General features: G+C 27.5%; 6 protein-coding genes across 6 annotated transcripts; 2 read left to right on the top strand and 4 right to left on the bottom strand.

The window, feature by feature from the left end:
• Nucleotides 1-1091: 1091 nt before the first annotated feature.
• Nucleotides 1092-4606, bottom strand: LOC113554771 (endoplasmic reticulum chaperone BiP). Its single transcript, XM_026958746.1, has 5 exons — nt 4409-4606; nt 4146-4298; nt 3153-3384; nt 1686-3086; nt 1092-1622 (listed from the first exon to the last, which is right to left on the bottom strand). The coding sequence occupies exons 2-5, from the start codon at nt 4286-4288 to the stop codon at nt 1413-1415; spliced, it is 1986 nt and encodes a 661-aa protein (XP_026814547.1). The 5' UTR covers nt 4289-4298; nt 4409-4606; the 3' UTR covers nt 1092-1412.
• A 286-nt stretch (nt 4607-4892) lies between these two features.
• On the top strand, nt 4893-7650 carry LOC113554774 (pyruvate dehydrogenase E1 component subunit beta, mitochondrial). Its single transcript, XM_026958749.1, has 8 exons — nt 4893-5089; nt 5347-5406; nt 5468-5674; nt 5793-5900; nt 6262-6369; nt 6467-6647; nt 6719-6952; nt 7028-7650. The coding sequence occupies exons 1-8, from the start codon at nt 5048-5050 to the stop codon at nt 7171-7173; spliced, it is 1086 nt and encodes a 361-aa protein (XP_026814550.1). The 5' UTR covers nt 4893-5047; the 3' UTR covers nt 7174-7650.
• A 34-nt stretch (nt 7651-7684) lies between these two features.
• LOC113554772 lies at nt 7685-8897 on the bottom strand. Its single transcript, XM_026958748.1, has one exon. It carries the CDS (start codon nt 8804-8806, stop codon nt 7715-7717), a length of 1092 nt encoding a protein of 363 aa, XP_026814549.1. The 5' UTR covers nt 8807-8897; the 3' UTR covers nt 7685-7714.
• Nucleotides 8898-9071: 174 nt separating this feature from the next.
• On the bottom strand, nt 9072-11588 carry LOC113554776 (proteasome subunit alpha type-6-like). The gene is made up of 7 exons (XM_026958751.1): nt 11389-11588; nt 11222-11316; nt 10319-10400; nt 10061-10216; nt 9821-9999; nt 9646-9740; nt 9072-9232 (listed from the first exon to the last, which is right to left on the bottom strand). The coding sequence occupies exons 1-7, from the start codon at nt 11462-11464 to the stop codon at nt 9175-9177; spliced, it is 741 nt and encodes a 246-aa protein (XP_026814552.1). The 5' UTR covers nt 11465-11588; the 3' UTR covers nt 9072-9174.
• Nucleotides 11589-11752: 164 nt separating this feature from the next.
• On the top strand, nt 11753-12866 carry LOC113554775 (probable DNA-directed RNA polymerase III subunit RPC6). The gene has a single exon (XM_026958750.1). It carries the CDS (start codon nt 11823-11825, stop codon nt 12780-12782), a length of 960 nt encoding a protein of 319 aa, XP_026814551.1. The 5' UTR covers nt 11753-11822; the 3' UTR covers nt 12783-12866.
• Nucleotides 12867-15211: 2345 nt separating this feature from the next.
• Nucleotides 15212-21891, bottom strand: LOC113554497 (odorant receptor 22b-like). The gene is made up of 7 exons (XM_026958378.1): nt 21270-21891; nt 20463-20710; nt 18445-18553; nt 17411-17507; nt 16180-16284; nt 15962-16117; nt 15212-15280 (listed from the first exon to the last, which is right to left on the bottom strand). The coding sequence occupies exons 1-7, from the start codon at nt 21731-21733 to the stop codon at nt 15212-15214; spliced, it is 1248 nt and encodes a 415-aa protein (XP_026814179.1). The 5' UTR covers nt 21734-21891.
• Nucleotides 21892-24549: the final 2658 nt, after the last annotated feature.

Raw genomic sequence — 24549 nt, forward strand, 5'->3', positions numbered from 1 at the left:
CATATTTTTTCGATTTTTACTCGTTTGATCATATTTCTATATTCATCATGCTTTTAGTACATATTTTAGGTTTTTCGTATTATATTTACCGACTCGGCACGACTAATATTAATAGATCAAAATGTCCTGCAACTGTAGGCCTATATAATATTCGCGCAAACCGGAATAGCCGGTTTTCAATCGTAACGCCCATAATGGTACATGGTTTCTAATATGTATATTATTTTCAGACTAACAAAAAATTCAATAGCACTTTGCAAGCATATTTTTTAATTTTCAATTTTAATAATAATAAATTTTATTTTATTTTTTAAATTTTTAATAAATTCTGAGCATATTTTTATACTTTAAAGTGCATGATTGTATGCATATTTTAAAATTTTTTAGGACATAAAAATCCGCTCTCTAGTTATTATGTTTGTCGGATAAATCAAATTGAATATTAACATTGATCGAAACACTGCGTTGTTCATTGTATAGCATATTTTTCCTTTAGCCTATTAATTTATGTTAATATGAAACAGACTTTAGTAGGCTAGCCGGCTACTGAAGATACAAACATTGGATGTTGTTTAAACAATATAAATTTCAAAGAATGGTCTGACTCTAGTGCACCATGTGTACCAACAATGCATACATTGTAAACATTGATTATTTGATTGTGTCGAAACAATTTAAAATTGTGTTAATCGTGTAATTATTTTAAGTTATATACTGATTAGTTCTAATTTCAAAAATAATTTAATCAAGATCATAAAATAGCTAACAGCAGCACTCACAGTAGTAATAAGCAAATTGATAATACATTTGTTTTAGACAATATCGAATAAATTAGTGGTTGCCATATTTCATAATAATTAATATTTAATTTTTATAGTATACGATTTGACTGCATGTGATCAATATGTATATTACATAGTGAAATTAGAAAAATATGACACATTATTATGTTATTGATTGCTGATTAAGCACTTAAAGTTAACAAAAAAATTTGCTAAAGAAAAATAAAGAATATATTAAATACAAAACTCAAATAGAAATTATTAATCGGTCATGAAAATGAAAGGTAATTAATCATAAATTTATAAGTATTTCTAAACAGAGTAACATGTTAATTTATTGTTCCAAATTGATGAATTTTTAATATAGTTAATATAATTTGTACACAATATTGAAAGAATTTCAATAATAAAATTAATTCTGCTTAATTAACGGTGTTATCAAATGGATTTAAATGTTTATTGTACAAAAAACCAAAATAATTCGAACCATTTATAAAATGATGAATTACATACATAGAAAAAAATATATTAGCTAATTGTTAACCTAACTGCTTAACATACATAATCCAAAAGGAAGTAAAACCTTAGCAGTCTTATATACAATAAATAAATTTATAAATATTTCCATTTTTAAAGTTCATCTTTCTCAGCATCTCCAGCAGGTGTAGGAGGAACACCACCAGTACTAGCATATAATTTTGATATGATTGGGTTGACAACGCTTTCCAATTCGGTTTTTTGTGTTTTGTATTGTTCTGGATCAGCATCTTGATTCTCATCCAACCATTTAATTTTAGCATCAATAATTTCTTCCATTTTGGTTTTTTCAGCATCGGATAACTAAACATAGAAAAAATAATACATGAGAATGAATTAAAAAAGATAAAAAAATAATATCCTTACCTTTCCACCTAATTTTTCTTTATCACCGATTTGATTCTTTAATGAATATGCATAAGATTCTAAATCATTTCTGGATTCAACACGTTCCTTCAATTTCTTGTCATCGTCCGCAAACTTCTCAGCTTCTTTGATCATACGTTCTATGTCGTCTGGTGTTAATCTATTTTGATCATTGGTAATGACAATCTTTTCTCTATTTCCAGTTCCTTTGTCTTCTGCACTAACTTGCAGAATACCGTTAGCATCAATTTCAAATGTTACTTCTATTTGCGGAACTCCTCTGGGTGCAGGGGGTATTCCAGTGAGATCGAATTTTCCTAGAAGATGATTGTCCTTGGTCATTGGTCGTTCACCTTCAAATACTTGAATAGTAACAGTGTTTTGATTATCGGCAGCAGTGGAGAAAATTTGACTCTTCTTTGTTGGAATAACTGTATTACGTGGAATCAATTTGGTCATAACGCCACCAACAGTTTCAATACCCATAGTTAGAGGATTTACATCCAATAAAATGATTGCATCTGTATCTTGTTCACCAGATAAAACTCCGGCTTGAACAGCAGCACCGTAAGCTACAGCTTCATCTGGATTAATACCACGGGATGGTTCCTTTCCATTGAAATACTCTTTAACTAGCTGTTGAACTTTAGGTATTCTAGTACTACCACCAACTAACACAATTTCATCAATGTCCTTTTTATTCATATCAGCATCCTCCATAACCTTTTGTACGGGTTTCATGGTGGATCTAAACAAATCCATGTTAAGTTCTTCAAATTTAGCACGAGTCAGAGTTTCAGAGAAATCATCTCCTTCAAAGAAACTTTCAATTTCAATGCGCACTTGATGACTGGCAGAAAGACCACGCTTTGCCTTTTCTACTTCACGTCTCAATTTTTGAACTGCACGGTTATCTTTTCTAATGTCTTTACCCTTCTTTTTCTTGTATAACTTAATGAAATGATCCATTACTCTCTGATCAAAATCTTCTCCACCTAAATGGGTATCTCCATTTGTAGAAACTACTTCAAAGACACCATTATCAATTGTCAACAATGATACATCAAAGGTACCACCGCCCAAATCAAATACCAAAACATTCTTTTCTCCTTCTCTTTTATCTAAACCATATGCTATAGCTGCCGCTGTTGGCTCATTAATGATTCTCATGACTGTAAGACCAGCAATAGCTCCTGCATCTTTTGTAGCTTGACGTTGACCATCATTGAAATAAGCAGGTACAGTTACGACTGCATGTGTTACAGTTTTGCCCAAGTATGCTTCAGCAGTTTCTTTCATCTTAGCTAAAACCATAGCAGAAATTTCTTCAGGCGCAAATACTTTGGATGTACCTTCAATTGTTTCAACTTCAATGTGAGGTTTAGTATTTTTTTCAACGACCTAAAATAAAATTACAAAATATGAATATAAAATTATTGAAAATTTATAAAAAAAATAATTATATACCTTGAAGGGGAAGAATTTAACGTCATGTTGAACATTAACATCAGACCAATCACGACCGATTAATCGTTTAGCATCAAATACTGTGTTTTCAGGATTTGTTGTAAGCTGATTTTTAGCTGCATCTCCAATAAGACGTTCTCCTTCTTTGGTGAATGCAACATATGATGGTGTAATTCTGTTACCTTGATCATTGGCTATAATTTCTACTCGTCCATTTTTGTACACACCAACACTAAAAGGTAAATAATAAATATATTAATTATATTCAAACAAAAGAATAATTTTGAATTAGTATTTAAAGAAAATTAACATCACAATAAATAAAAATGATGGTTGAAGTTTGCAACAAAAGTTTAATTCATTAAATGTATGATAGAAAAAATATTATTTAAAAAAAATTTAATTAAATATTACCAAGAATAAAAAAAGTATTGATAAGTAATATATTAATATTTCTGCAGATATCTAATTTCAAAGATACTATACGATGGATAATTTGGTTGATTAGTAGATTAAGTATTATTTCATTCCAAACATTAACTATTAATTTAAAACTAATATATTTTAAATGTAAATTTTAAATCATGAACATATAAATCTTAATTATCATAAGAACCTTATGAACAATAATAAAAGAATAAAAGATCCAATTTAATATTATCCTAATGCCACCTGTACAATATTTTTGATGATGTCACAGGTGAATTCCAGGTTAAGTACTCAAAATTATTTAAATAAGTCACCCATTTAAAAATATAATTGTTTTTATATAGATGGAAATTAAAATGATGAAAATAAATTATGAGGAACTAAATAACAATCCTATTAATTATATGCTTATTTATTTATTAACCTAGCATATGGTTTGTAAGTTGTGTACTTGATATGTTTATATCGAGTAAATAAAATGTTAATATAATTATAGAAAAATGTGTTAATAAAAACAGTTTATTTATAACTAACATTAGTAAACAAATTATAAAATCAAATTACCATGAATATGTTGTGCCTAAATCAATTCCAATAACTGTACCAAGTTCATCTTTAGATTTTGTTCCTTCTTTAGATACAATAGGGCTGACTAAAAATAACAGTGCCCAAAAAGCACAAATGGACTTTCGGTGGTCCATGCCCATATTTTAATTTCTGTAAAAAATAAAAATAATTATTACTAAACGCTATTCAAAATAATATAAATATAATTAATATCGTTATTAAAATATCGAGAGAATTTAAAGCAACTCAATTATACTTACCAAAACAATGACCGCAAATTGAATAGATTATCAACGAGAAATTGAAAAATTGAAAAAATTAATTATTTATTGAACAAAAAACCGGAGACTCAGGAGTCGGGAATATGATGACGATGGCGGAGTACAAGTAGTCAGACCGAAAAATAAATAACTGAACACATACACAATACTTATGAGAATGAGAAATGAAACACCGGAAAACTGGCGAATTGCTGCCTTCGTTTCATATCTATATACAGTTATACAGACATGTGGGCTATTGTTATTGGTTGGCCACCAATCACTTGTCTCGTTCTCATTGGTCCACGTCCGATGACAGAGAAGTGAAAAAAAATTCGAAAATCCAACATAACCTCAAATACTTACAGCGTCTCTGGATACCGTGAATGTTATTCAGTTACGCGATATGTGGTAACCACTTATCATATTATTATTATAATTATGATATTGGCATGTGATTAATGTTTTCGTTATCCATATAAGTGGAAAAAAATTTAACCCTTGCCCTTCACGAAATCATTCGAGTCGCCCGCCAAGGTGAAGTTTCAATTTTCTTCGACAACATAGGTCGTCAATTGTCATCGCCCGGTTGTGCCATATAATTGTAAATAATATACTTTTGCACCAAGTAAACTAAACATGGCGTTTTCAATTTCTTTTAACACGTCTTCGGTCTTAATAGTAAGTACAATTATTTTCACTCTTATGTCACACCCCGATACTACTATATTCGTAGATTATGTATATATAAATATTTGATGGGATCAACTGTCTATAATTATTTAATCTCTTATTAAAATCATTCAATTTAAAAAATTGTGACACCAGTTGATATATTAGGGCCATTAATATATATTATTATGTATTATTTAATTCATGTTAATTCCATTGCATATCTAGCAAAATATTTTTTAAAATTTTTAATTTTTATATTACAGAATACTGCCAAAATACTTAAAAGATCAATAACTACTACTCGCGTGTTGACAAATAAACAGGTAAATTAAGGTATAATGTAGAAAAGTTTCTATTGTCTACTGAATATTGGGTGATTTTTAGATGACTGTTCGAGATGCATTGAATTCAGCTATGGATGATGAAATGGAACGTGATGAAAGGGTTTTCATATTAGGTGAAGAAGTAGCTATGTATGACGGTGCATATAAAGTTTCTAGGGGATTGTATAAAAAATATGGTGAAAAACGTGTGATTGATACTCCTATTACAGAAATTGGATTTGCCGGAATCGCTGTTGGTGCAGCAATGGTATTATATTTTATTTTAATATCATTTTTTTCATCTTTATAAATCTATTTTAATTGTTTTCAATAACTTTATGTTTGATATAGAAAAGTATTTTATTAATATATTGTATTGTTTTTAGGCTGGATTAAGACCAATCTGTGAGTTCATGACATTCAACTTTTCATTGCAAGCTATTGATCATGTTATTAATTCTGCTGCAAAAACGTTTTATATGTCTGCTGGCATGGTAATAAAATTAATTTTTTTTTTTTTTCTATGGTTTTTTGAATTTGCTTTGAATAAAATAATTTTTTCAAAAATTGTAGATTATTATATTTTAAAGTTTGACTTATGATAAAACTGTTTATAATTGTCTCAAAATATGTAATTGTTAAATTAACAATTTTTTTTTTTAAGTTGTATAATAAATAATGTACCAGACTTAACTTCATACCCTTATAAATATTACTCCATAATATTTGTTATTATTTTACTTAAAAATAAATCAAAATTTATTTTTATTTTATAAGTATTTAGAGAAAGAAAACACTGCGAGTTGATATAGTATTAAATTTAATTAGTCTTATTTAATAAATTTATTATTTCAGGTCAATGTACCAATCGTGTTTAGAGGACCAAATGGAGCAGCATCTGGCGTTGCTGCTCAACATTCTCAATGTTTTGGAGCTTGGTATAGTCAATGTCCAGGTTTAAAAGTAAAGCAATATATTAAATTAACAACCATTTCTTTAAATAATTATTTATTTATAAGATTTTGTTGATATTATATATAATATTAACTATACATTTTAGGTTATCTCTCCGTACAATTCTGAGGATGCTAGAGGATTATTAAAAGCAGCAATAAGAGATCCGGATCCGGTTGTGTTTTTAGAGAATGAATTATTATATGGTAATCAATATTCTATAACAGATGAAGTATTAGAAAAGGATTTTGTATTACCTATTGGGAAAGCAAAGATTGAAAGAAAGGGTAAGGTTTAAAATATTATGTTTTTGATAAAATTAATAATTATTTTATTTGTTTATTGATTGTATATTTAGGTGACCATATTACATTCGTAGCACACTCCAAAGGAGTTGAATTAGCTTTGGATGCAGCAAAAGAGTTATCTTCAGTCGGGATTGAAGCAGAAGTTATAAACTTACGGTCTTTAAGACCACTTGATATTAATACAATTATACAATCAGTGGTTCGAACCAATCATATTATATCGATAGAACAAGGATGGCCATATGCTGGTATTGGATCAGAAATATCTGCTCAAATTATGGAGAGTAAGATATAAAACCACAAATAGTATATTTATATTTTATAAATTAATTTGAAAAAAATATTTTTATTTATTTTAGGCGAGGCTTTCTATCACTTAGATGCACCGGTCATAAGAGTAACAGGTGCAGATGTTCCAATGCCATATACCAAATCATTAGAAATTGCTGCATTGCCTCAAATTAATAACATTGTAGATGCTGCTAAAAAGTTATTAGGTGTTTAAACCTTACTCAAATCTATTATATTAATGTAACAAATAAAATCTGATTTAATATTTAGGTGCAATTTTGCCTACTCAATTTAATTAAAAATAAAATTGTAGGACAAATAAATTCCATGTATGTTTTAAATTAAAATCTGTGTTAATGTTGTCTTGTTAATATAATTTGTTAAAAAAAAAAAAAAAAAACAAAATTAGGTAACAGTTTTATTATTTTTAATATTATATTTAAATCATCTTGACATTGTACCTGATTGCCACACTTTATTTATGCATAATTTTCTGATAGCATAATATTATAAAAGATGAAATATTTGTTTCTTTCCGATCATAATATATGTCAAGAAATGTAATATATAAGATATTTAGATATCTCAAGACAGTTGATATTGTGCTTTGTAGACATGTATAATTGTATCTCAACTTACAAAATTTATAAATTTATCACAAACTGTTATAAATAAAAGGCACTGTTTCAATTATCATTGTATATTCAATTTAATATCCTTATTATCTTAGAATAATTTTTATCATATTTATCATATTATTTTTGACAGTCTTTTGTTTGTACAGGTTTTGATTTTATCAAATTTGTTGCTTGTAAATCACCACTGATGGCAATGTAACAAAAAGCACCTCCTTCAGCTGGTGTTGGTTGGTCAGACAAAAACTCGTTTACATCGTACTGTGTGGGTACGGTCAATGGATATTCGTCTTTTAATTTTTCCATAGCATTTCCTAGATTCTCTAATGGTCCGTCGGGTGGAGGGTGTTCAAATGGACCAGTTAGCCGCAAATCATACAAGTAGCCCAGTAATGCCATCATGTAATCATTTCGTACACCTTTCATTTGTGTACACGCAATGTCCATACGTACACCGCACAACTTTTGTAACCATTTCGCTACTCTGGTTTTATCTTGTACAGTAGTCATAAGGGCAGCGTAAGGTCGAGCAATATGAAGTAGATACTGAAATTCCCAATCGAGTAATGAACTAAATAGAGCTTTTTTATTCTTATTAGTTTTTGGACCATCTCTTTTAAAATTTGGATCTTCAACTAGTTGGTCTCTATCTTCTATAGACATGTTTGTTGTATCAATAACTGACTCATTGTCGTCACCCTCTTCTTCTTCTTCTTCTTCTTCTTCGGGGCATTTATCGTGTATGCTACACACAGACGGGCTATTCTCTTCATCTTTTAACATTTCTTCCCACATGTTATCAACTTCCCATGTAGCCAATGGGATAGTAGGTATAGTAAAACTTTCAGGTGATTTTAAAGGACCAATAGGAGGAATTGACTTGAATACACCATACATTTCATCATTGAGAATAGATAGAATCATGTTGAATAGATATCTGTTGCGTTTAATTTTGAAGAACTCTGTTGCATATTCTGCAGCATATAGTTTTCTGATCCAAGGTATTACCTTCTCTTTATCTTTTTCTTTGCTTAAGTTAGGTGCAAACTTCTTTAACATTGCAGTATAATACACAAATTCAATATTAATTGAATCATCATTTGCAACACAGACAACTTTTTCAGTTGGATTTCCTAGCATTGATGATTGACGACTCATTCCAGAACGAGTACTAGATCTATCATTGCTTTCCGAGTCTCTTTCTGATGACATATTGTTAAATTATTATTTAAAACTTAATAATTATATAAACTATGAGCAGCAGATTATTTAAAAGTTTTTATTTTAATGGTTGATAGGTTCATAAAATAAAATATACTAACAATCAAAGCTGAATGTTATAAAAATACAAGAAAATTGTTTGTTGATTATATAAAGCCAGTATATAAAAATGAACAATTATAATAAATATAAATATAAATATATTTATTAAGTAAAAAAAGCACTATAATTTATTAGAAAGGAAAACACTCACCACTAAAAATCATGAATTATTATTTTTATTATTTATTTTTAAAGTATTACATGACGAATAATACAATATTATATCTTCAGATGGTTTTTTTTTTTTATGCACTTGCTTAATCTCTTTGAGCAATTTGAGTTAAATGACGATCAATTTCTTGTTCATTTAAAACCCTGTTAAAATAATATATGTATAATCAATAAAATTAAAAGGACGTTTTTTACCAACATGTATTATACCCATTTTACTAATGCATAACTCAGGCATGTATTCAGGGGAAGGGAGTTGGGGTTAAAACCTCAAGAGTTTATTTAAAATTGAATGAAATAGTAACCAAAATTTAATAGCAAAAACTATAAAATATAAAAAAAAATTTAATTTGAACTTGTTAACATTTTGATTATCAATTTAAAAATACATTCCCTTTATGAATAAAACCAAATTGAAGGTAAAAAATAGATTTATCTTATAATAATTAATAATCATATATACAAATACATGATGTAGAATTAAAGTATACATATATCATGCACAATATAAAATGAGTGATTTATATATATATTTTTGGAAGCAGGATTTAACTTACACAAATTCCTTGTTCTCGGTTGTTACAATACCAACTTCAATATCACTGGGTTTAAAATCAACAGCTAGAACGTGTGACAAACATGATATGGCCAACTAAAATGTATTAAAAAAATTGTTAAAGAAATGTAATAAAATTTACAAATATTTTTAGAAAATAATTAAAAAGTTTATACTTCAATAGCCTCATCTTTTGAGTATTCCTTCTTTTTTTTCAATTTTTTTTCTAAATAAGTATTAGCTTCTGTTTGTTTTGTTCCAACTGCAATAGCATGGAATGAACAATAATATCCTGCGGGATCTGTCTTGTATACCATAGGTCCTTTTCTATCATCAGTCCCAATTAATATCATACCTTGAGATGAAAAAAATAATATAAGAAGTGTTTGAATACATTTAACATATATTTTACTAACTGCATCCCAATGGTCTCATTTCAGCATTTTGTGTGTATACTTGGGAAATATCAGCCATACGACTACACAATGTTTCCACCGGCATTTCAAAACCATTTTTGTATTTATATTCACATGCTTCAGCTCTAGCTCTATACACTTGAGAATGACCATCAGCTAAAAAAATAAAATTAATTTTGTATTATAATTTATATTTGTTATTTTGAAAAATTAAAATATTTTACATAAAAATTAGAATAAAATAAATTTCTTATTCACCTGTCATTCCAGTCATAACGCATCCAATATTTTTTGTAATTCGAAACAAATGAGTTACAGTTTTAGGATCAATTAATTTGTCCTAAAAAAAATTAATCAAATAGTAATGAAAACAAAATTTCTAAGGTACTTGTCTACAATGTGTGTATTCAAGTTAGAAAACATTTTAATATTACATATTAATTTAGTAATATGTGTGTTATTACTGATATTAATCTAAACGCAAAAATATTCTTACATATATAAAAATATATATTATGTTAATATGCATATGAATAAAATTTAGAGTAGTTTAGTGCAGATCTTTGTAAATATGATTTAAATTGTTTGAATTCATTATTTAGAAAAACAATTATAATTATGAACTTTAATTTATGTTTACCACTCATAACATTTTAATGTTATGGTAATATTGTATTTAAGGTATTCAAATTTAAATAATTTGTATTTCAGTCAAAAAATACCTCAATGAGAATCGTATTTTGTAAATATATTCAAAGTGGAAAAAATTAAGCAAATATTTTACTTACATAAAAGCAACAATTTATTAATTTACATTAGCCAGCAATTTAATTAAATATCACCAAAAATGTTAAGCCAGGTTTGTATTTTGAGTTTATGATAATCACACATAAATAAACTCTTGTGGTACTATCCGTTTTTTTAATAAAAAAAATGTATAAATTCTCAAATTTGATTAGGTTTAATACTTTAATATGAGATATTGGCCAGGAGTGTTGCTGCCCCCACGGATTCTAAGCATTTTAATTAATGCACCCAAAAATATTAATATAGCCAAACCATATATCAATATTGCAAATAATTTCAAAGGTATTATTTTGGGACTATTCTTACAGTTTTTTTTAGAACGGCTATAAATAATTAATAGTAGTGAATACTAACTGGAACTTTTCGCTGAGTAGCTACTACTGCAACATCAACTCCTTTAATTGCCACTGATGTAAGCCCACCTTGTAATATTGCTTTGATAGCATATTCTAAAAGAAATTATAAAAATTATGAATTTGATTAATCGCATAAATATATTTTTATTTATACTTTTGACTTACCAACTTGATAAAGCCTTCCTTCTGGAGAAAATATAGTTATGTGTCTGTCAAAACCGGCACTAGTTCCACGAGACATCTTTTTTTATTGTTTAATTGATTAATTAAATGTAAAAAATTAAATTACTTTAAGCAATAATGAACAATTTACAATAACATAAATTTGATTGTTTTGTTTTCTTGGATGATTTTCAAAATAATTTTCTGTGGAACATAACCTCAACATTATCTTATCATCAAAAGTTTATTATTTGTGTTCGTTGGTAACATTGAAAAATATATAATGGATGGTAGCGGCACTGATATATTTGATCACAGTGAGATAATAGATTATATCTCGTATTGTGCTTATCAATTATCATAAGCATTGAATATTTGAATTCAATTTTTCAATTGCTTTTAACACGTTTTGTTGTGTTGTTCGTCTTCCGTCTCCGATGTCGACGGCCGTTAAACGTGGCCACAGGGACGACCTGTCCGATGTGGCTCCGGCAGCCAAGAAAGCTCGGGAACCGGTAACTGCTGAGCAGCGCGTTCTCGAAATCATCAAATGCTCAGGTAACAAGGGTGTATCCGACGAGGATCTCATCCGAGCATGTCCCGTGCTGACGATCGAGGAACGCGTAGACGTGGTCAACAAGTTGATCACGTCCAATGCAATTACACTGCACAAGGTAAAAGACACGCTAAGATATAAGTATAAAGGGCCAACAACGTCTACCCCCGGGGATGCCAACACCGAGGAGCTGGTCGTGTTTAATTTGATACGCGATTCAGGCAGAAAAGGTATATGGATACGAGACGTACGTATCAAATCCAATTTGGGACTGCCACGACTCAAGAAAATTCTCAAGTCACTGGAAACGAAAAAAGCCATCAAAGCGGTCAAATCTGTGGCAGCTAGCAGGAAAATTGTATACATGTTGTTTGACCTGGAACCAGATAGTTCTATTACAGGTGGTGCATGGTACTCCAACCAAGAATTTGAGTCAGAGTTTATTGAGATACTAACCAAACACAGCTACAAGTTCTTGGAAGCAAAAAAATCAAAAGCATTAAAAAACACCACTATACGCAGTCCGTTAGTCAAGTACAATACATCATACGCAACTGCTGATCGCGTACTAGAGTTTATATCAAAAACTGGCATCAGCAAAGTTAGACTTACTGTAGAGGATATAATATCCATACTCGACCTATTGGTGTATGATGGTTTAGCTGCAAAGCGTGTAAATTCTGAAGGTAAAATAGAGTACCGTTCCACTAAAACTTTAATGAGCAAAATTGCTGTGAGTTTTTTACCTTGTGGTAGCTGTCCAGTGATTAAACGATGTTCTGATGCTAATCAATTAAATTGTTTAAACTGTAAGCATATGAAAATTTGGACTACAATTTGACTTGGTCATGTATGGTATGTGTTATGTATTCAACTAAAATATCTGTTATTTAATATTAAAATAATGTTTTTATGATTAAACTTATATTTTTAGAATTTTTTATTTTAATTATAACTTGAAAAAGTAATTATCAACCTTTAAGGCTGCTTTTATTACTCTTAAAAAATATTTAAATTTGTAATATGAAGACAAGTAATGTAAAATAGATTACTATCTAATGACTACATCACGAGGAAAACCAATATTTTTTCTCAGAACATCAGTGTTTTACAATTTACAAGTTATAACTTATAAATTATAACACCATCATTGAAATACCTTCATTACTATTTGCATAATAAATTGATATTTTAATAACATTAAATCTTGTATTATTACAATACTCAACTAAATGATATAGGTACTGCATAAAGTGGTACACAAAAATACATTATAATTAATTGTTCTACATTAGTATAATTAATAGTATAACTAATAAAATATAATATTTTAATCATAGGTATGCTAAATTCTGGAATAAAATTATAGTTTTTATTATTTTAGAACTCGATATAATTTATTTTATAAACATTTTAAATTCCCTCCAGTAATTATGTTTTAATTTTTTACTTTAAATGTGTAAATAGAATATCATATATTTATAAATTATTTCTTATGTTACTTGATCAAAAATATATTAATTGGATTAACAACTAAATTTTTTGATTTTAATCTAAAAAAACTCATGCATTTTGTTTAGGATATTGAATCGAGTTATATTTATACCTAACCATATAGAATATAGTAAAAGTATAATATTATACAAACATTTACAAACTATAAAAATATTAAATAATGACATAATATTAGAAAAATAGTTCTAACTTATTTTAAACTGTTTGAATACCTCTATACTAAGCTCTACATGGAATAATACTTAACTTAGATATAGTCGTAGCAGTGCCATTGCAAATATCTGCGAGGCCTTAGGCAAAACAATACAATTTTCATATAATATGTAATTATATCCAAGAGTGGTGTAAATTTGTAAAAAAAATTAATCTTAATAATATAAGTCAAAATAACTGATAAAAAACATCAAATTATTATTTAACTCAAAATGTTAATCTTAATAATATGGAAAAAAAATACCAAGTTAAATAACTCAGTTAAAAACTAATTAAATAATTAAGTTTTAATTTGTCTTTAAAACAAATAGGTTACATACACATTAATACATTATAGTGATAAGAAGGTTTATGCGCTTTCTTAATTGAAGATATGAACATAAATATTTTAGGGATTATAAATAATAATTATCTAGATATGTTAGTCGAATACGGGTTTAAATCTTTAAATCATTATATTAGGTTGCACTAAAAGGCAATTATTCATGTTTGCCGTTTGTATCACATCACTGGCATACGCAGGATTTTTTGAAGGAGGGTATTATAAGTCATAATAATATGCAGGAATTGACCTTTTTTTTTTTTTAGTCATCGTTTCATAGTTTGAATAGATATTTATTTTTAAGGGAGGGTGTCATATCTTGCTAACACCCTACCCCCCTGCGTACGCCACTTGGTCACATATTTTTTTTACAAAACTCAAAAATCAAATTTAAATCTAATTGAAACAGGTATTATACAATCACATATCACAGACCATTTCTCTATATTTGCTAGATTACCAAAATCTAGCCGAGTTATTTCTGATAATGTAATTATAAAAAAAGAGTGTTAACTATAGTCTCTTATTTAGTTTTTTAAGTTAAGAAAATTGGTCTGATGGATTTATCCTGCATGTGGACCAAACCTGGATAAGTTTCCCAATCAAAGTTTTGAAATTGTTCACGTGCCCAAAGAAAATTTTATTTTTTAAGGATAAAGATAAAGTTGCAGATTTATTATATTTTATTATTTTATTAAGTAGGCACACATTTTTTTTGTAACTATAATTTTTAAAATGTATATTATTTGTTTCTTTGAATTTCTTATAACAGCTAACTTGTAAACTTTACAAATAACATAGTTTTTAATAATCTAAATTTTTCACGTGCCATTGAAATTTGATCAACGGAATCTAGATTCTAGGCAATTGTCTAAGTTTCTTGCTTGCTAGCAACCTTACATTGGTCGTAAAATGTGCTCCTAATATTGAAATCTAGTAAACAAGTATAATATAAATTTAAAATAAGAATAATAGTAATAATACAGTAGTATACAGACAATTAAAATATTTATTTATCATGATTCATATCTAATGATGCAATTTTTGTAAATTAATTATTAACTAAAACATCTATAACAATAATATGAGTATTTCAGTATTAATAATATAATATGTTATTATAAAATTGTTACTGATGCAAGGTACTTCTTCAAATATATCATATTAAAATTAACAACTAGATATATGTTTTTTAATTATAATAATCCGACCTCAATAGCTCATGCATTTATGTCTTCCATATTGACTCGCCTTAATACCATATAGTAAGTGTATAGTGCTTTTACAAACTGAAAATAATTACAATGATAGGTATATTAGATAAATAGCTATAACCTGTAGCAGTGGCGTATTTTCAATTTTTTCTGGGGGGGGGGGTCTAATAAGTCCGACATAATATAGATAGGTATTAATATAAAGAATTAGTTTTTAATAGATTATAAGAATAAAAAATAGTTGTTTTATTATATTTTATAGTTCAAAAACCAAGCGTCTTTTTTTTTTTACAATTATTGATGTTTATCTAATACAGGTATTTTATAAAGTGGTAATACATACAATACAAGGAAAAGTTTAGTTACTCGCGGCGGCGGGTTTTTGAGCGTTCGACCGCGTCCATTGGCGAATTTTAAGCTATATTTTATATAAATATTTTGTTCACGGGAAAAAACTATATCTTCCGCGTGTGCCTACATAAATCAGGGTTTGCAAATATGTAAAAATTTTTAATTTTTTTTTTTAAGAGGTTCTGGGGGGGATCTAGTACCCTTGGACCCCCCCAAAAATATAAATACGCCACTGACCTGTAGTTGAAAACTTAGTAAAATAGCATACGGTATACTATGTGGCGCTCGTAGAGTTTACACGGTACACTTTATTGAAATATAAATAGGTACATAATGATTAATGACAATATGGACTATAGTAGACTTAAGGAATGGTAAAAATGAAAAAAATAAAAATCATCTTACTGAAATGAACGACTCGTAACTTAATTTGTACATGTAATATCCTGATATTAAAGTTGGTTTTATAGATCTCAAAATCATTAACGTCAGTAATTGTCGTACTCTTTTGTCGCATCGCCACCACGGAACGTTATACAATGCCGTGCAAACACTTAATTGCTGCACATAGACATAAATGAAATCATTATATAATTACATTATTCAGGTAGGTTTATCCATACTTTTTGTATGATAAATTCACCAAAAAAGTTATTGAGGTATTGATGCCAAACACTCATACAAATGAAACATATTACACTGATTGTTTCGATTACGCTGGCACTAATCTGAATATAAAATGCGTGATATAATTATAACTATATAATTGTATTCTTACAACCTAAATAATAATTAAATAAGTAATAACTAATAATAATTTAAAGAGGGTAGTTTTTAAATAAATTAAGCTTTTTAGATAAGTAAGTAATAGATAGGTTTTACAAAAACACTTTAAGTATAAAATGCAGAAAAAAGAAAATGACTATAAGTAAAATTAAAATAATTTTAAATTGGTATACCTAATAATAGCAATAATAATATAGTTATTTCAATGTTATTAAATATTAAATAATATATTATATAAGGACAGACTATTATTATCAAAAGTATATGACATATTCATGACTCAAATGCTATTTGCAATAAATTATATTTTAAAATAATCATAACTGGTTTATTATATAAAAATCGACAACTGGTTACTTATCTAGAATAAAAGTATGAATAATTAGCTCTTATAATATAAGTATATTAGTTATATACTTATATAAACATTTTGTAATAAAAAATACTAATATGTCTATTTATTTTGTTGAATCATTAAAGTTATTGATTTAATTCAATCATTCAGAAGGTATATTAATGGATTAATTTTAAATAAGAAATTTTTTAAGAATGCCAATATGCCATGCTATGATATAATTTATTTTTATTTTAGTTACGTATTAAAAAAAATTGATGTGCGAAATTATCATATTCATACAGGGTGATTCACCAAGCGTGTTTATCCCCATTTAATGTAACCCTAAGAATGAATTTATTCGAATCCTAGTTTTTGGAATTTTTAATTATAATTCAGAATCAAATTTTAAAATTTTTAGATTTTTTTATACCATTTAATAGTAATCTGTGATCTTATCAACTTGTAATATTTAAATAATAATAAATACCTTTTTCCTGTAAATTATTAATCAGATGACTTTTTTGAAAATATTGATCAAACTCAAAATTCGAACAAATGATTTTGAGTTATTTTATTTAATTTTGTGTACCAAGGATAATACAGGTCTATGATAATATATGTTTGATAGATAAGGCAAATAAGGGTCTATGATTCATTACTCTAATACCCCAAGTTTAAAAATTATAACCATCTGCTTAATAATTTACAGTGAAAAAAGTTAATAGGTATACCGTTAACTGAAACAATGCAAATGTCAACGAGGTTATTCCATGTAAGTAATCCATAAGTATAAGTGTGCTAAATAATTTACGTATATTTTTTATATAACTGCAAAAAAACAAATGACAACTAGAATATGTTTGTACAAATAGTTTAAATACAGGTTTCTTCTATAATAATTCAAAACATTCATAATAATATAATATCAGTGGCGATACTAGGATTTTATACCCGGCAGGCAAACTTGAGGCACGTAATTTTACTGAAGGGCCAATATATAATACCTATTATCAGGGGCGGATGAGGGAGATATAGATCACCCCAAAATTTTTTTTTACTTCTAACATTTTGAACAAAGTATTGGTAATGACCATTCATGTTTGCTAAAAAACTATTATTTCCCAAAATTTATTCAAACCAAATTCTAATTACGCCACTGCCTATAATAATATGTGAAATCTTTGTTCCACATTTCCTAGCTCCTACCAGCTGCCGAGTATACTTTTGCCTATTTGCATAATAAAATACAATTATATTGGAATAATTACAAATTCATAATTTAATGTAGAAATTATAAATTATAATTTGATAACACTTTTGTAAAAACAAAAATCACTTGATTTTGATTAAGATGGCATATTAATAATGTAATATTTATTCTATAAAATATTGTGTTTGGATAGCATATAAAAATGGATTATACCATCAGTAATATTCCCGTCGGACGTTGTTGTGATGTAATGACCCGATAGCAGTGTTATAATAAGTCATAATCATTGATTATGGGATTAATAAAAAACAATGAAAAATATTATATTTATAGGTTTTGATGGGAATTTTAATATTTAAAATTTAAAACTTTCATAAAATTTCAGGGCGGACAAGTGGACGGGCCAGGGACTTTTTAGGGAGGGCAATGGCCCGCCCGTGCCCGCCCTTGGCGCCGCCACTGTATAATATAACTATAAAGTGATACAAATGATACAATTGTATGTGATATTGATATATTAAATAAATTACCTACATATTTAAGTTTAATACATACTCGAGGACTAGAATGTGGTGTTTAACACATTCTCGGAGTGTCGAGTAGCAACGCATTCGTTGTTTTTCAGTACAAATTAAAGTTTGGTTGGTACACGAAGAATTTTCAACTGTAAAAATATTACATTACAAATTTTAGGCGGACATCACGAGCTAATATTACGCCACCTTTGATCCGTCAATTTTACAGCTACATTTAAAATTATTGATGATCCATACTATTTGATAAATGTAATACAATATTCGTTAGTTATTACATTGATCTATTAAAAACGAAACTCAACGGAGTAACTAGGTTTAGGTACATTAAAGTTGTATCATTTGTTGTCTGTTATCGATAATTTAAATGATTATTACAATAACAATCAGGCATTTGTTGAAAATTCAATTTATATTATTTATTACTTTTTAATTATTACATCAACATTCTTCGAAAAGAATGTACCTATATAAATATTAAATAATAATCCAATTTTAATGTTATACCTATAAACTACTATTTATTTTAATAAGAAATAATTTTGACCATTTTGTCAAAAAGAGTTTAGTTTTTTCGTAATTAGTAATATTGGGTGTTATGACCATAGATAATTTATTATTAGATAGTAGAGTAATTTAATTTAAAATAATTAAAAAACACTTTTGTAAGAAAACATTACTGTAATTAGTGAAATATAAGTCACTTAATACATATATTAAAGCTGAACAAATGAACAATTCAATATTTATCTGAATATTTTACTTTTACATACTTACCTAATAGTAACGAATTAAAAAAGCGAATAAAGGCTACTAATAAAAATGTTTCTTGCCAGTTACCGGAACTTGAATATGAGTAGTAGGAACATCAAATAAAATTGATCATCAATAATTCAAACAATTATCTACAAGTTAAAATTGTTCAATATTTATAAGACAATGAAACTATTTATGACTTTTTAGCTACTAATTGCTCAGGTGCTTGCCTAAATAAATTTAATGAAAACAATATTAAACAAACGAGGTAGAATAGACGTAACACTGATGATTTGTATAGGACAAGAATTAGTCACTGAAAATAGTTTCTCCAATAAATCATGAAGTTAAATTTCAAAATCTACATCTTTTCAACCAAAAATTAAAACTTAATAATGAATTTTTAAAAGTTACTAGTTTGTACATATATTTACTATATTTTAACATAATAACGTGACTAATATGTGTTACTGTTACTTAATGTAATAATTTAATTTCTTTAATGTATTATATAATTTTGGAATATAATTTAAAAATAAATGCAACGATTTTATTATTCATATACTCTTTTGAGGATTCTGGATCAATCGACCGATAACCAATATACTGACAAGACTAGATATACTATACTAAGTCTATCGACTAATTTTTGGTGCGCGATTATAATCTTTGTCAGACCTCAGCTTATTTCTTTCATCAATTAAAATTGAGGACACACACCCTTCAAATTTATAAAGACGACTCAACTAAATTTATACAGTCTGAAATTTTTAAAAATAAAAATACCTAACTACATATATTATATTGTCGGGATTTTAGTTGTCGGTCGATTGTACATCTCCTTCTTTTGAAAGCAGTTAGCTTATTTTTACAAGATTAAAAACAGTAACTATAAGGTTTAAAATGATAAAAATATTTATTTTAACGAAAACTGGTAAAAACGCTATACACCAATTGTTGTGTAGTAATTATGTTTGTTTTAGTTATACTTAATTTAGAAATGGATATAAAATACAATTTTAACTAAATATTTATAATGGTATTTTCTAGAAATAGTTTAATTTTCAAAAAAAAAAAAAAATTGATATTGATAGCTGCAGTTTACAAAAATTGAAATTTTTAATTTTTATAGTTTAATTCCGTTTGTGTTAATATAATTATTGTTTTTAAGTAAAACATCTTGAAAAAATTAATACGAAGGTTGAAGACACTTTGGTGACACTTCAATAATTTCGAAAATATCAGTTTATTTATAGTAATATAATAAAATAATTTAATACTTACGTTGTGCTAAATTGTTTTCGTTATTATTTAGAGATGTGTTTAGTAATTCGATTTGACCACCGACAGCATAAATTGCTCCAAAAAAATATGTATCAATACCCAAATATACTAATATGATTAAAAACAACGCAATAGAATGGCAGACAAAAACTACTAAAAACATATAATTTTCGTTCAATGTGAATGGTATCCAACAGCTTAAAGGGTAACTTTTTGGATCATTGTAGTATTGAAAATCGGATCGGTCACTATAATTCATACAGTAAAGGTAACTATTAAAATAATTGCATAAAAAGGTTTAGTTGATCGCTTAAATATAATATAACCACACAATAACAACACAAACAAACCAGAATTCCTCCCGTTGTTTAGTATAGCAATAGATTTTTTTTTATTAGCAGGAACAGATTCCAGAATCGGTATCAATCAGACTTTCCTTGGATTATAAACTGAAATTATAGATACAGTCACGCAGAGATTGGATATTTGGATGCCTATTTCCAACTTTTATGCTAAAGATTATCTTAAGTTTTGTCGTTTATAATATATTATATTTGTTTTGTTAAAATTAAAAATAATGTGTGGTATTTTGTTACAAACAATGAATCGATAATATATTCAATATTTTTCTATTGACCTTTTAAGAGTCAAATTGAAATATGAAATTTTTGGATGCAACCGGTAAATCGCTTGCCTGAGAGGAATATTATCTTTTAGTCTATGCTGTTATCGGAGAAATTAGGAATTACTTAAGTTAACAAAATTAAAAAATAAATTATAATATGAAAAAAATGTAATTTACTTTACCCTTTTGAATAAGTCAACAGGGGACTGACAATTATAAAAATACCCGCAACAATACCGCCGAATAAATACCAATAGCTGATCTTTTGCATTTGTTTTAAATAGTCGGCAGTAAACGCATCAGCTGAGCGTCCGTACGCCATCGATCCTTGAGTTTGTAATTGTGTCAATGCGGTTTTGAGCTGAACAAATTCCCAGTTGAACATCGTCATATAAATCCATTTGTACAGGCCCGAGAAAAACATGGTCCAAATATCTATGGTCTTTGCCAACATTGTTAGGTCGGTGGTGACTAACATCTGAACCATCATCAGAATCGTTAACAAGGCCAGGATGATAAAAATGATCACCCTGTAAAAATTAAAAGCCAGGCGCGTCCATATCGTCGAGTGCGAGTCACTCGAGGGAAATACACCGATCCACCGGAGAACATTATACGCAGACGATAGATAGTCACAATTTTCCATTATTCCGAATGAGTATTTTTATAATAGTGTTGTAAATACGACCCAAACGAATGACGTGAGTTCAGTTTCAGCTTAGGAGGCTCATGTGATCACCATCGAAGTTGATAACATATTTTACCTATATATTATACATATTCACTTATTAGTACCTACCTTAGTGATGGAGCTATGCCCGAATGTTCTTTTTTGATTCTATATGCATTGGTTTAATATTATAATAGCAGCTACCCACTTTAATTTTTTATTAGAGGTAATAATATGTTAATTTGACAATTCCAAACATATTATTGTTTATGGAATCTAAAACTATATATTTCCTTATAATAACATAATCAATATAGGTTATATATCATTATATAATATATTGTAATAATGTAATGTATATGTTTAGACACTAATAGGTAGTACGAATAAGTATTAGGTAAATGCAACTTATACTTTTTTATACTTAAATATAAATATTCACTGTTATAAAAGTATAAAATATATATATATTTATCTTACCCAGTTATGGATTATTATTTTAGTATTTTACAACAACTATAAAATAAAAATGTGTCAAACCCAGCAAGATGTTAACTGCATTGTTTACTTTTTTGCTATAAGCATTTATATGAGAGTGAACTGATTTTCTACCAAGCTTAAAATTGAGAACATTATCTGTGTTTGAACATTGTTTTATTTTGCAAAATTTCAATTTTTAAATAAGATATGAGCATATTTTAATTATAATATTTTTACATATACTCATATATGGTTTGTATAAAAATTTAAATACTATAAAAAAGTTGACGTACAAACTTATATTATTTTTAAATTTAAGTTTGACTGTTCACTCTTACACTATCGCGTGGGTCTGAGAAAAAACAAAGTATCTATAGTATAGACATTCTCTTTGAATTCTTTGATACTATTTGTATAATTATTCTATATTATATATAGTTGTATAATATTATTATAAAACCTAAATGGTAGATTACAATATTCAATTCATGAATTTTTCATTAAGATTTATAGGATGTAGATTGCACATTTTACCGATACGTTTTTTTTAACTTAAAAAATTATACGAATGGCAATTAGCTACCTTTTAACTGTCTTATCTAAATGTCCAGATTATCTATATGACATTGATTGATAAATGTCATATCACGAATTGGAATTACAAATGTTTACGAAAAATTATTATAATTAAAATCAACATAGAATTTTACGTTGAAGTTTTGAAAAAATTGCGACACAGTGCGAAGAAAACGGCACCATATTTGGGTGAGCGGCGACTGGTTTCTTCACCACCATAAAGTGCCAGCGCATTCATCAAACTTGGTGCAACAGTTTTTGGCTAAACATAAAATTGTTCACTCCGCAAACCTCTGTATAGTCCTGACAAAGCTGCCATTTTCTACTTAAAAAAAATATATTTAATGGGTACATCATACTTACCACTTACCTATAATATTATTGTTTTAATACTACCTAATAATACACATCGTATATCAAATATTTATTTAAAAACATAATTTTAATACATAATATAATCTAGAAATTATTTTATTTATTAAACTATATATTAATAATATATTAAATGGAAAACATTAAATGAACATTTTAATTAAAAGATTTGTACAATAGTACCTACTTTGTTGTCTAACTGATAATATGTAAAAATATATTTTTTTGGTTTTATTGAAAAACAGATTTTATAATATAAGCATTGGTTATAAATTCTGTATTTTTCAGAATAAAAATTTCATATTAGTGTATTATAATTTTATATACCTACGATCTGAACAAACGACTTAAGTTCAGTTTCACCTTATGAGGATCGTGCAATAACCAACGCTGAAATTTTTATTTATTTGTTATATTTACGAGACTAGCTCTTTAGAAAGAACTAAATAAATATCTACAATTATTACAATTAAATTATAGTTATAAAATATATATTTAAAAATTGACTATAAGTTCTGATCAACTATAATATATACATTGAAATTGGTAAAAATATTAATAAAGGTGGAAAGCGACATCATAGTTATAAATCATCATAGACATCATAGAGACGTTATAGTCTCCTGATTGGTTCTTTAAATAATTAGAGGTGCACAAAGGAATGTAAACAGGAGCAGTAACTAGTTTTTCTTAAATTTTGACGTGAGACTCTAAAGTTAATTAAAATAATTAATCTCTATAAAATCTAATTTTTGTAATAATAAACTATTTAAAAGAGTATGTGTTCGTCTAGCAAGGGTTTCATATTAAGAAATTCAGAAACGGGTGTAATCGTACGGTGTATGGTGTATGTGTAGTATAAATCTAGCGAATCTTAGAAAATTATTTTGTACCATTTCAAAATGATGAGAGTTGTCTTATATATGTAGCTCCCAAAGAACAGCACTGTACTCTAAAATTAGACGGGCATACGATATACTAGCCATGTATACAATAAAACCTCGATTATCTGAACCTCCGTTATACGAACCCTCTATTATCTCTATTAACTGAAATTAGCGTATCCGAACGCAAGAAGTCAAAACGGGTTTAGATATTCGGGTTATGGGTTTTGGGTTTGAAACTGGTGAACATTTTTAGCGAATTTTGGGTTTCGGGTTCATCAACGGGTAAATTAAAAAAAAATATAATAAACATTATATGTTCCTATGTATGTATAATGTATTTCTAATAATGTAATGTATATAACTCTAATAAAATATTAATAATAATAATAAATATGTATGTGCATAATATAAAATATTTAAGTGTTTTAAATTTTTTTTTTTTTAATTTCCAATATCCGAACTTTTGCGTATCCCGAA

This window comes from Rhopalosiphum maidis, chromosome 2 (assembly GCF_003676215.2).
Source record: "Rhopalosiphum maidis isolate BTI-1 chromosome 2, ASM367621v3, whole genome shotgun sequence".
Lineage (NCBI taxonomy): Eukaryota > Metazoa > Arthropoda > Insecta > Hemiptera > Aphididae > Rhopalosiphum > Rhopalosiphum maidis.